Raw genomic sequence first — 12500 nt, forward strand, 5'->3', positions numbered from 1 at the left:
TGTCTGTCTATCATTCTGTCTGTCTGTCTGTCTATCATTCTGTCTGTCTGTCTGTCTGTCTGTCTATCATTCTGTCTGTCTGTCTATCATTCTGTCTGTCTGTCTGTCTGTCTGTCTCTCTGTCTGTCTATCATTCTGTCTGTCTCTCTGTCTGTCTATCATTCTGTCTGTCTGTCTGTCTGTCTGTCTATCATTCTGTCTGTCTGTCTATCATTCTGTCTGTCTGTCTGTCTATCATTCTGTCTGTCTGTCTGTCTATCATTCTGTCTGTCTGTCTATCATTCTGTCTGTCTGTCTGTCTGTCTATCATTCTGCCTGTCTGTCTCTCTGTCTGTCTATCATTCTGTCTGTCTGTCTGTCATTCTGCCTGTCTGTCTGTCTGTCTATCATTCTGTCTGTCTGTCTGTCATTCTGTCTGTCTGTCTGTCTGTCTATCATTGTCTGTCTGTCTGTCTGTCTATCATTCTGCCTGTCTGTCTGTCTGTCTGTCTATCATTCTGTCTGTCTGTCTGTCATTCTGTCTGTCTGTCTGTCTGTCTATCATTCTGTCTGTCTGTCTGTCTGTCTATCATTCTGTCTGTCTGTCTGTCTATCATTGTCTGTCTGTCTATCATTCTCTCTGTCTCTCTGTCTGTCTATCATTGTCTGTCTGTCTGTCTGTCTATCATTCTGCCTGTCTGTCTGTCTGTCTGTCTATCATTCTGCCTGTCTGTCTGTCTGTCTATCATTGTCTGTCTGTCTATCATTCTGTCTGTCTGTCTGTCTGTCTATCATTCTGTCTGTCTGTCTGTCATTCTGTCTGTCTGTCTGTCTATCATTGTCTGTCTGTCTATCATTCTGTCTGTCTGTCTGTCTGTCTATCATTCTGTCTGTCTCTCTGTCTGTCTATCATTCTGTCTGTCTGTCTCTCTGTCTGTCTATCATTCTGTCTGTCTCTCTGTCTGTCTATCATTCTGTCTGTCTGTCTGTCTATCATTCTGTCTGTCTTTCTGTCTGTCTATCATTCTGTCTGTCTGTCTGTCTGTCTGTCTATCATTCTGTCTGTCTCTCTGTCTGTCTATCATTCTGTCTGTCTGTCTGACTCTCTCTGCTGTCTCTGTCCTTCAGGAATGAACCTCTCTCAGACCCTTCCCTCCTTTGGATTTGACTCCGCCCCTCCGGGTCAGAGCCCCGCCCACAGTGATGTCAGTGGTGATGATGAAGCTGGCTCCTCCCTTCTGTCCCCCAGCAAGACTCCGCCTCCCCTCCCGAGAAGAAGCGACACAGTGAGTGAAACTGCAGAGCTCATCAGTGATCAATACGCTGTGAGGTCTATAACAACCTGTCTGTCTACCTGCTTGTCTCCAGTCCATCAGTACCTCCAGTTCTGTTCGTCCTACTCCGACCAATCAGCTGTCAGTTTCTATCAGAGGTACAACAGCAGGCAGCGGGACCAGCTGTCAGACTCTCACCTGGACACAGACTCCGCCCCCTCACCTGAGCAGCACTCAGCTCCTGCTCTACCACCGAAGAAGAAGCAGCAGGTAAACATGAAGCGATTTAGCTTCTGCCTGGTTTTAGCCTCAACTCACTGACTGTCTTGTTTTTGTCATCATCAGGATTCAGCAGATACACAACCTGAAGATCACAGCACAGACAGGTGACCAGTGTTGGGCAAGCTACTTGGAAACTGTACTGAGCTAAGCTAGCAGCTACTCCGTGTTAAATCAAGCTTCACTACACTGAAGCTATGACCCACAGAAATGTAGCAAGCTAAGCTACAGCAATATGACCAAAGTAGCTTAATACATTCAAGTTACTTTTTTTCTTACCAAAAACTTTCAGGGACTAATGAAGTCAGTCAAACGGAGACAAGAAAATGCTGACTTGTTTATTATTAAACCATCATTTTTGTTCTCAGTGCTCCAAACTTAGTAAGCTGATACACTGAGGAATATGTGGAGCTCTATTTAAAATGAATCAACCTTTTTACATTAGAAATCATTGTTTTGATTTTCTTTTTAGTTTGTATTGCAGACATAATGTATCTGATAATTAAGTTGCAGTAGCTTATATTAACACACCACTTACATTGGAGGGTATAATAGGTTACATTTGATATCATTTCCATATAAAGTAAGCAATATTATAGTAAGACAATATTATACATAATTTGGGTATTAAATCAAGTTTTATTTCTTAAGTCTAATATCTATGTAAAATCATTCAATGCTTTCCCAAAGTGCTGTATCCACTACTACTTAACTCAATTTTGGTCTTGAGTGTAATATTAAGATATTTAATCATTTATGCCATCACTTTTGTTTCCCTTTCTGTTATTTTTTTCAGCCATTTGCTCATTAGTGTTAACAGTAATACTGAAGAAGACAGATTTTGGTTTTACTGTTACCTCGTTTTCTCCCATACCTCTTCCCTCCTATATGTATCAGTTTATTTAATCCCCCAATTTATACATATTCACACACTGCCACCACAACCTTACGCTTAATTTAATTAATTTACTGCCACGCGAATTTTAGATGTTGAAAAGTAGCTCGTTGTGTGTGCATCTTATACTGCGGTTGACATGTGGTGGTTAGCTAACTGCTGCTGGTTGTGCATATTCGGTATCACCTGTATATGGGTTCTCTGATTTGTATTTGACGTCTTTGAAGTTGACAGAAACTTCGCCTTGGGCTGGCACAGTAGGCATCTGAAAACAACTTTTCTCCGTTTTTTCACAAAAACTCATATAATTATTTAGGTAGGGCCACGGTGACTCTGACTCCTTCTCTGCCATCTCTCAGTGAACTGAAGCGAGCGTCTGTGTGTGTGTGTGTGTGTGTGTGTGTGTGTGTGTGTGTGTGTGTGTGTGTGTGTGTGTGTGTGTGTGTGTGTGTGTGTGTGTGTGTGTGTGTGTGTGTGTGTGTGTGTGTCCAGTGGAAGGGATTGTTGAATGACATCAACAGTTCCTCTGCTTCTATTGGTCGACACAGACATGTCGGCGTTTGGAGAGGATGTCACTGTCTGATCCTTAAAAGTGTGAGATGAGACTGCAGCAGAGCAGAAAGCTCCGCTTCAAGCAGTTCAACATTCATCATTTTTAATGTAGCTTTTTGCGTTCGCTACCGCGCTACATGACCAAAAGATCAGCTAAGCTGTTGAAACGTTTTTTATTTTGTCAACAACGACGCTACCACGTCGTTACAGAAAAACGTAGTTAAACTACTAACGACGCTATTTGTAGTGACGTTACTGCCCAACACTGCAGGTGACACATCACACCTGTACACACCTGGGTTTGTCCAGATTCTCCACCTCACAGCTCACAGCTTACAGGTGATTTTCCTTTCATAGATTCCAGCAGGATCCAGGAGGAGCAGCGAGGAGCAGAGAGGAGGAGGTAGAGGAGATGATCCTGACCAACCAGCAGGAAATCCTCCACAGAATCACCATGAAGGCTGAGGTACAGCCCAGAACCCTGACCTCTGACCTCTCAACTTCTACCCTCTGACCTTTGACCTCTCACCTTTTACCTTTGACCTCTGACTCAGGAGGAGGAGGGGCCAGACGTGAAGGCAGCCTCTCCTGAGATCCTATTGGTCCACGCCACAGCAGCACCAGTAAGCAGTGAGTTATTTCCACAAAACACTTATTTACCTGACATACTAACGTATTTACCTGGTAATAAGGTATTTACCTGGTAATAATGTACTTACCTGAGGTGAATGTGTGTCCTCAGAGCAGGACCTGTACTGTGAAGCCTTCCTCTGCACCTACAGGAGCTTCATCGGCCCCAATGACGTCATCAGCAAACTGCAGCACCGATATCCTCAAACACCTGAATGAACTCACCTGTAAACACCTGAGCTCTGGTCAGACCAGGATCAGTTCCACTTCATACTCTGAAATACTAACAGCAAGAAAACACGGAAATACAAAGAGCTCTGAAGTCTTCTGATAATATCAGCATGGACATGTGTATAGGACAGGTGTAGGACAGGTGTAGGACAGGTATCCAGGTATTTTACCAAAGTCACAGTGTCAGTGTCCGTCTGTCTGTTTTGAATCTTTAACCATTGACACGTACAGACACCTGTGTGACACACAAGAACCTTCAGCCGCCAGAAACACCTTTCACCTGCTGGACAGAGTGGTGAACGAACTCTGGTGAGGCTCACAGAGACACACCTGGACCAATCAGACGCTTTCAGGCATGTAACTTATGTTCAACTGTCCACATATTTTTGGTCACATGCGCAGCGACACAGAGCTGGAGTCTGATTTGCTGTCGCTGCTGATGGACCTGGTGTTCAGCCTGCTGATTGGTGGAGAGCTGGGACACGCCCACCAACTGCACTCCAACATCCTGTCCAAAATGGAGAAGAGGTGGCAGCTGATTGGCTCTCCTCAGTCACTCCGCCCACTTGCTGCCAAAGGTGTGGCAGCCAGGTAAGCTCTCTCACCTGACTGGACAAAGACGTGGTATGCTGTGCTGTGATTGGTCCATTTTTCGTGTTTCTCTCCTTCTGTCCTTCAGACCAGGAACTCTTCTGGACTTCAGGAGTCAGGATTTAGCTGAACAGCTGACCCTGCTGGACTCTGAGCTCTTCTACAAGATCCAGGTGCACACCCGTCTATCTCACCCGTCTATCTCACCTGTCTGTCTGTCTCACCCGTCTATCTCACCTGTCCGTCTGTCTCACCCGTCTATCTCACCTGTCTGTCTGTCTCACCCGTCTATCTCACCTGTCTGTCTGTCTCACCCGTCTATCTCACCTGTCTGTCTGTCTCACCTGTGTAGCTTCCAGAGGTGCTGCTGTGGTCGAAGGAGCAGAATGAGGAGAAGAGTCCAAACCTGACAGAGTTCACTCAACACTTCAACAACGTCTCCTTCTGGTAAACGTTGATCCTCAGCACTGAGAACGTCCGTCTGCTAGAGACAGATCAGCTCCGGTTCTCTCTGGGTTCTCAGGGTCCAGGACGGTTCCTACTGGTTACTAAATGATTGATCAGCTGTGTTTGTTTTCAGGGTTCGTTCAGTCATCATCCTTCAGGACAAACCTCAGGACCGAGAGAAGCTGCTGCTCAAGTTCCTAAAGATCATGAAGGTGACTCTTTACATGAAGCACACTGAGGTCTGACTATATCCTAGAGCAACAGCATGTAGTGATGTATATAAGCCCAGTATATAAACACCACCAGTGGGTTTATAAACCCGGTATTTATACCATACCTGTAGGTTTGTACTCTGCAGCACCTGGAATCATCAGCTTACATTAGAAACTATCCACCTGTGTTTTTTGCAGAACCTGAGAAAGTTGAACAACTTTAACTCGTATCTGTCCATCCTGTCAGCACTTGACTCCGCCCCCCTGCGACGCCTAGACTGGCAGAGAAGCACCTCTGAGGTCGGTTCAGGATCAATAGTTTGATCGACAGCTTGTAATCAGAAGATAATTAGTTTTTGTTTTGTTCTCAGGCTCTGGAGGACTTCAGCTCTTTGATCGACAGTTCGTCTTCTTTCAGAGCCTACAGAGCAGCTCTGGCTGAGGTGGAACCTCCCTGTATACCCTACCTGTAGGTTAATACCCCATATATACCCTACCTGTAGGTTAATACCCCATATATACCCTACCTGTAGGTTAATACCCCATATATACCCTACCTGTAGGTTAATACCCCATATATACCCTACCTGTAGGTTAATACCCCATATATACCCTACCTGTAGGTTAATACCCCATATATACCCTACCTGTAGGTTAATACCCCATATATACCCTACCTGTAGGTTAATACCCCATATATACCCTACCTGTAGGTTAATACCCATATATACCCTACCTGTAGGTTATTACTCCTATATATATTACGAATCATTTGACACTGTACCTGTCTGTCTCTCACCTGTCTGTCTCTCACCTGTCTGTCTCTCACCTGTCTCTCTGTTTAGGGGTTTGATTCTTCAGGACTTGACCTTCGTCCACCTGGGGAATCCTGACACCTTGATGACATCACAGGGTTCAAAGGTGAACTTTTCCAAACGCTGGCAGCAGTTCAACATCCTGGATACTCTGAGGAGCTACCAGCAAGTGTCAGTTACTGCAGTATTATCATCAGTATTACTACCATCAGCATTACCAGGGTTGTAGTATCACTGCAGTATTATTGTGTACTGAGTGTGTCCTTCTCTGCAGACGCTACTCTCTGCAGCCTGACGATGACATCATTTCCTTCTTCAATGACTTCAGCGATCACCTGGCGGAGGAGGCGCTGTGGGAACTCTCCCTCAGGATTCGCCCAAAGAACGCTCCTCGAGCCAATCAGAGATGAGCCACGAAGACACAGCAGCGTGTCACACAGCTGCCGACCAATCAGAGACACCTCCACAAGGTAGCAGCATGAAGACCAGGACAGGAACTGAGCTAACCTGTGCTAACAGATAGCTAACTTAGGTGGACATGCCTACTGCTCACCTGAACAGGAACCAAACGGCACTGGAGGATCCTCAAACAGCAGAAGTATAAACCTTAATCATGTTAGCAGGATGCTAACCTTCTAAAAGTCATCAGGAGAGTTTCAATAGAACCAACTGGACGTCTCTTCAGGTTTCACCTTCAAGGTTTTTCTTCAGTTCTAAGAGACTGATGGGAATTTCAGGTGTTTAAAGTCCCTCCAGCTCACCTGGATAATATCCTGTTCATGACCAGGTGTGCACTGACAGAACAGCATCGACTAGCATGGAGCTAGGTGTGTGTAAAAGTGCTAGCTGGTGTTAGCCTGGTGCTAGCTGGTGTTAGCCAGTAGCCTGATGAGTGGTGCTAGCTAGTGTTAGCCAGGGTTAGCTAGTAGCCTGATGAGTGGTGCTGCAGGTGAACTCCTCTCTGGGATCATCGATCAGTCAGAACTGAGGAAGAACCTTGAAGAAGGTGCAGAATCTTCAGGAACTAATCAAAGAAGCCGGTTACCATCTGCTGATGACAGTTTAATTCGTCTACTTTCACCTGATTGGTTGAAGTAGAAAATTTTAGTAATAAATCTCAGCTTTCCAGCTCTGTGTCTGCTGTGCTTCTGTAAAGCTGAAAGAGTTGAAGTTTTGACCTCTGAGTGAAGAACATCAGCTGACTGACTGGATTTCAAAATAAAAACTGAAATATAAAGATGATGAAAGCAAACAGACAGTTCATTAATAAAACCCACAGATGCAATGTAGTAAAATACAAACAAAATTTTACAAATAAAAACAAGATAATTCCAATCGAAATAAATAATAAATACATACACTGTACATCATGAAAACGTAATAAAATGAATTAAATGTAAATAACATGTTGTTGTCTTAAGCTGGCTTCCCGGTAAATAAACTAAATAAACAGCTTCTATCTGATGATGAGTAAAAGCAGAAAATGGATGAAACGAACGGCTGCTGCTGTTTCCATGGTAACCACAGGCTGTACTGCAGAGCGAAGAGCGGAGCAATCAGCAGGCAGCACGGATCGAACCGGAATCATCGATCGGCCACTGCTACAAACAAACACAAAGAGCGGGAACCGGAGAGTTATTGGAGAGTTATTGGAGAGTTACCGGCAGCATGGAGACACCGCGGTGACGACAGCAGGTGAGCTGCAGCAACAGGTACCCGGAAGTACGGAGCTGTGAGAGCCGCGACTAACCGGCTGGCTGGCTAACAGGCTAACTGCTCTGTGAGGCTGGAACTTGTGGAACAGCTGAAGTGGTTCTGCAGAGAACACGACTGTTTTTTAAACCGTCAGATCAACAATAAGTAAATAAATAATAAAGCACCGAGTTTAAGAGGCTTTAAAGGTTCCTCCAGTGCTTCTCCTGTCCTCCTTCAGTTCTCATGGAGGAACCAGAGTCCACTAATTTCTGCTCCCATTCTTCCAAGTTCTTCAGCAAACGTTCATCTGGAAGTTTTTTGTGAGCAGCGGCCAGGTTTAGTTCTGGTCCTCCATCAATAGAAGTTGATGTTCTGAAGATAGCTTCACACTAACTCTGGTTTCCATGGAGAACCCCTGAACCAAGTCTGAAGCAGCTGATGTCTGTTTTACAGCTGGATGGAGAAAGTAGTTCACCGTCTGTGGAGTCATTTTAGGAGCTCTGATTAGTGGAACTATGACTCCTTCTAGACCTCCTGATTAGTGGAACTATGACTCCTTATAGACCTCCTGATTAGTGGTACAGATGTTTCTCTTCCTCTGTTCAGTTCTTCTCCACGTGGAGCCATGATGCAGACATAGATAGACCCAGTCCATAGGTCCAGAGCCGAGAACGTTCTGCTCTTCTCAGCTCCATTTAGAACCATGTTCATCAGGTAGACTGAGTGGAATCACAGCTGGATCACTTTAGTTCTCTGAGTTTCTACTTTGGAGCCTCCAGTTCCAATGTTGTCTTGATAAAGTGTTTGTTTCTGATTATTGATCAGAGGAAGTACTCTGCTGTTCTACTCAAAGTAATCTGATTACTGTGGGGGATACTGCTCTGCTGCTGTGTTCTGTCCAGGTTCTAGCTGACTCCTGTCTGATGGTGGATCTTCTGTGATTCTCTGATTCTGTGTCTCAGCAGGATGTCGGTGATGCTGCAGCTCCCCTGGTGGTGACGGCTCAGGTGGACCTGGTTCTGGTTCTGGTTTCCCTGCTGGCCCTCTGGACCAGACTGAGCCATCTGAGCTACCCCAATGCTGTGGTGTGAGTGTTCCGTCTACCTGAGCTCACCAGGATGCAGCGGTTCTACATGGTTCTACATGGTTCTCCATGGTTCTCCGTGGTTCTACATGGTTCTCCATGGTTCTCCATGTCTCTGTGCAGGTTCGATGAGGTCTACTACGGACAGTTCGTGTCTCTCTACATGAAGAGGGTGTTCTTCATCGATGACAGCGGGCCACCGCTCGGTCACATGATCTTGGCGCTGGGAGGGTCAGTTGCCATGACAACCAGTATGTGAGACAACAGCTGTTTGTTTGTTTTTGTTCTAACGTCTGTTCCTTCGGTTCCAGCCTACCTGGGAGGGTTCGATGGGAACTTTGTGTGGAACAGAATCGGAGCAGGTAAAGTGTTTTATCTGGGTTTAAACCAGTTAAAACCATTTTCAACTGGTTAAGAACAATGAATGTTGTGTTTATGTTAGTTTATTTTACTCAGTTTAAACTGGTTTCATCCTGCTGATCTGTCTTATGTTTACTGGAAACCAGCTAAAGCAGCTTCTTCTGGTTTGAACAGACATGAAAATTCTCTAAAGTTTTTGGAAACCAGTTAGTAAAACCAGTTTAAAGTAGAATAATGTGTGTTTGTTTCGTTGCACAGAGTATCCCAGCAGCGTCAGTGTGTGGAGTCTACGGCTTCTACCGGCTCTGTGTGGAGCTCTCTCTGTTCCCCTGGTTTACCTGCTGACTCTGGAGCTGAGGTTCTCTCACCTGTCGGCTCTGGGAGCTGCTGTTCTGCTGCTGCTGGGTGAGCTGAGAACACTGAGGAACCAGTGGCTCTCCAGGCTCCGATGGTTCCACTGGTTCTGATGGTTCCACTGGTTCCTGATGGTTCCAGTGGTTCCTGATGGTTCCTGATGGTTCCACTGGTTCTGATGGTTCCTAGTGGTTCTTAATGGTTCCACTGGTTCTGATGGTTCCACTGGTTCCTGATGGTTCCTGATGGTTCCTGATGGTTCCTGATGGTTCCACTGGTTCTGATGGTTCCACTGGTTCCTGATGGTTCCTGATGGTTCCTGATGGTTCCACTGGTTCTGATGGTTCCACTGGTTCTGATGGTTTCTGATGGTTTCTGATGGTTCCTGATGGTTCCTGATGGTTCCACTGGTTCTGATGGTTCCACTGGTTCTGATGGTTCCTGATGGTTCCACTGGTTCTGATGGTTCCACTGGTTCTGATGGTTTCTGATGGTTCCACTGGTTCCTGATGGTTCCACTAGTTCTGATGGTTCCTAGTGGTTCTTAATGGTTCCACTGGTTCTGATGGTTCCACTGGTTCCTGATGGTTCCACTGGTTCTGATGGTTCCACTGGTTCTGATGGTTCCATTGGTTCTGACGGTTTCTGATGGTTCCACTGGTTCCTGATGGTTCCAGTGGTTCTGATGGTTCCATTCGTTCTGATGGTTCCTAGTGGTTCCTGATGGTTCCTGATGGTCCCTGATGGTTCCACTGGTTCCTGATGGTTCCACTGGTTCCTGATGGTTCCAGTGGTTCTGATGGTTCCACTAGTTCTGATGGTTCCACTGGTTCCTGATGGTTCCTAGTGGTTTCTGATGGTTCCACTGGTTCCTGATGGTTCCACTAGTTCTGATGGTTCCTAGTGGTTCTTAATGGTTCCACTGGTTCTGATGGTTCCACTGGTTCCTGATGGTTCCACTGGTTCTGATGGTTCCACTGGTTCTGATGGTTCCATTGGTTCTGACGGTTTCTGATGGTTCCACTGGTTCCTGATGGTTCCAGTGGTTCTGATGGTTCCATTCGTTCTGATGGTTCCTAGTGGTTCCTGATGGTTCCTGATGGTCCCTGATGGTTCCACTGGTTCCTGATGGTTCCACTGGTTCCTGATGGTTCCAGTGGTTCTGATGGTTCCACTAGTTCTGATGGTTCCTAGTGGTTCCTGATGGTTCCTAGTGGTTCCTGATGGTTCCACTGGTTCCCAGGTAAACATCAACCTGTGTGTCTGTTGGATGTTCTGCTGCCTGATGTCATCGTTTCTTGTTCTCCAGAGAACTCTCTGATCGTCCAATCACGGTTCATGTTACTGGAGTCAGTTCTTATCTTCTTGGTTCTGCTGGCGTTCTTCTCGTACCTGCGTTTCCACAACGCCCCCACCAGGTGAGTCTCAGCTGTACGCTCCACCTGCTGTGGTTCTAACATCTAACGTGGACCTCCTCCTCCTCAGCTCCTGGTTCCGGTGGTTCTGGCTCCTCCTCTCAGGCGTCTCCTGTGCTGCAGCCATTGGGTGAGATCCTCATCTGTGTTGTGTTGGGTTCTGTCCCGTGTTCTAGTCTTAAACAAACGTTCTGCTGTGGAACGTGTTCTGTGTCAGGGTGAAGTACATGGGCCTGTTCTCCTACCTGCTGCTGCTGGGCGTGGCCTTTCTGCACACCTGGAACCTGATTGGAGATCGATCTGTCAGTCATGTGAGTCCCAATGAGGCTGCAGCTCTACGTTCTAGATCAGTGATGAGGTTCCAGAGAGAACCCTCCTGCAGGTCATGTACCTGTACAGGTGTGATCGTGTTCTGGTTGTCTGAAGCTAATTAGTGTGTGTGTGTGTGTGTGTGTGTGTGCCCAGCTGAATGTGTGTGTGCAGTGTGTGTGTAGAGTTGTGTATCTGCTGGTGGTTCCTGTTCTGCTCTATGTGTTCTGGTTCTACCTCCACCTGAGCCTCCTGAACCGCAGCGGACCACATGACCAGCTGATGAGCTCCGCCTTCCAGGCCAGTCTGCAGGTAAACACACTCGTAGAACCTTCTCACCTGTACAGGTGGTTCCACCGGTCACTTAGGAGGTTCTTCTGCTCATTTAGAGATCAGCCTTTGGATCCTTTACAGAGCGGTTCCTGTGTCATTTCATTTATTTCATTTATTTATTTATCAGGACAGTGTACAATGACATTAAGCTCAAGAGCAAAGATGTTTGTACCAGACTGTAGCTTTTCAAGCTAATTTCCATCTGTAGTCCTTAGGGAAAGGGACGGGGGCCAAGGTGTGTCTTTCTGGTGGTTCTCGTGATCATTCCTTTGGAAGGTTCTACTGTTCTTTTATGGGGTTGTAGTCGTCCTTCAGGAGGTTCTGATGATCCTTGAGTAGGTTCTAGTAGTCCATTATGAGGTTCTAATGTTTCTTGAAGAGGTTCTAGTGGTCCATTATGACGTTCTAGTGGTCCTTTAGGAGGTCCTGCAGGGATTTAGGAGGTTCTCAGGTCATGCGGGTGAACCAAGTGGTCCATCAGGAGGTTTAGTATTCAAACATGTTCTTGGTTTGCCTTAGAAGACTGATTGATTGGTCGATTAATTGATTGATCGATCGATCAACTGACCGATTGATTGATTAACTGATTGATTGACTTATGATTGATTGATTGATGTGTGTTTCAGGGCGGTCTCTCCAGGATCACTCAGGGTCAGCCTCTGGAAGTCGCTTATGGCAGTCAGGTGACTTTACGAAGCTCCGCCTCCCAGCCAATCCCCTGCTGGCTTCACTCACACAAGGCAAACTACCCAGTCAGGTGCTGCCAGCTCACACTGACCCAGCAGCCAATCAGAAGCCTCCCATCACGAGTCTGACTCACCTGACCTCTTGTCTACAGGTATGAAAATGGGCGGGGCAGCTCACACCAGCAGCAGGTCACCTGTTACCCCTTTAAGGACGTCAACAACTGGTGGATTATCAAACATCCTGGCAGGTAGGTCACTTGTCTAACAGGTAGATCATCTGTCTGACAGGTCGGTCTCCTACCTGTCCCAGGACATGCTGGTAGACGTAGTCCTCATCTGATTGGTCTCTGTGTCTCTGA

At 46.3% G+C, this 12500-nt stretch overlaps 2 protein-coding genes across 5 annotated transcripts in view; both read left to right on the forward strand.

The window, feature by feature from the left end:
- Nucleotides 1–7033, forward strand: part of LOC110967084 (rap guanine nucleotide exchange factor 1-like) — an 18988-nt gene extending 11955 nt beyond the window's left edge. The window contains 16 exon segments of the mRNA XM_051951090.1: nucleotides 1108–1242; nucleotides 1245–1265; nucleotides 1348–1523; nucleotides 1599–1639; nucleotides 3337–3445; nucleotides 3534–3609; nucleotides 3722–3806; nucleotides 4066–4149; nucleotides 4243–4431; nucleotides 4520–4604; nucleotides 4784–4878; nucleotides 5012–5090; nucleotides 5289–5390; nucleotides 5462–5559; nucleotides 5936–6076; nucleotides 6180–7033. Coding sequence (XP_051807050.1) covers nucleotides 1108–1242; nucleotides 1245–1265; nucleotides 1348–1523; nucleotides 1599–1639; nucleotides 3337–3445; nucleotides 3534–3609; nucleotides 3722–3806; nucleotides 4066–4149; nucleotides 4243–4431; nucleotides 4520–4604; nucleotides 4784–4878; nucleotides 5012–5090; nucleotides 5289–5390; nucleotides 5462–5559; nucleotides 5936–6076; nucleotides 6180–6315 — 1652 coding nt within the window. The 3' untranslated portion in view covers nucleotides 6316–7033.
- A 408-nt stretch (nucleotides 7034–7441) lies between these two features.
- Nucleotides 7442–12500, forward strand: part of pomt1 (protein-O-mannosyltransferase 1) — an 8761-nt gene continuing 3702 nt past the window's right edge. For 3 of the 4 annotated variants that reach the window (XR_007943222.1, XM_051950877.1, XM_051950879.1), the window contains exons 1-11: nucleotides 7442–7600; nucleotides 8563–8687; nucleotides 8808–8912; nucleotides 8994–9046; nucleotides 9303–9449; nucleotides 10708–10816; nucleotides 10884–10943; nucleotides 11031–11124; nucleotides 11279–11434; nucleotides 12082–12212; nucleotides 12294–12389. Coding sequence is in view for 3 of the 4 variants with exons in the window: in XM_051950877.1 (XP_051806837.1) it covers nucleotides 8848–8912; nucleotides 8994–9046; nucleotides 9303–9449; nucleotides 10708–10816; nucleotides 10884–10943; nucleotides 11031–11124; nucleotides 11279–11434; nucleotides 12082–12212; nucleotides 12294–12389 (911 nt within the window). In the remaining variant the exon portion in view is untranslated. The remainder of the gene's footprint in view (nucleotides 7601–8562; nucleotides 8688–8807; nucleotides 8913–8993; nucleotides 9047–9302; nucleotides 9450–10707; nucleotides 10817–10883; nucleotides 10944–11030; nucleotides 11125–11278; nucleotides 11435–12081; nucleotides 12213–12293; nucleotides 12390–12500) is intronic. The other variant, XM_051950878.1, reaches the window with a different exon arrangement.

This window comes from Acanthochromis polyacanthus, chromosome 7 (assembly GCF_021347895.1).
Source record: "Acanthochromis polyacanthus isolate Apoly-LR-REF ecotype Palm Island chromosome 7, KAUST_Apoly_ChrSc, whole genome shotgun sequence".
Taxonomy (NCBI): domain Eukaryota; kingdom Metazoa; phylum Chordata; class Actinopteri; family Pomacentridae; genus Acanthochromis; species Acanthochromis polyacanthus.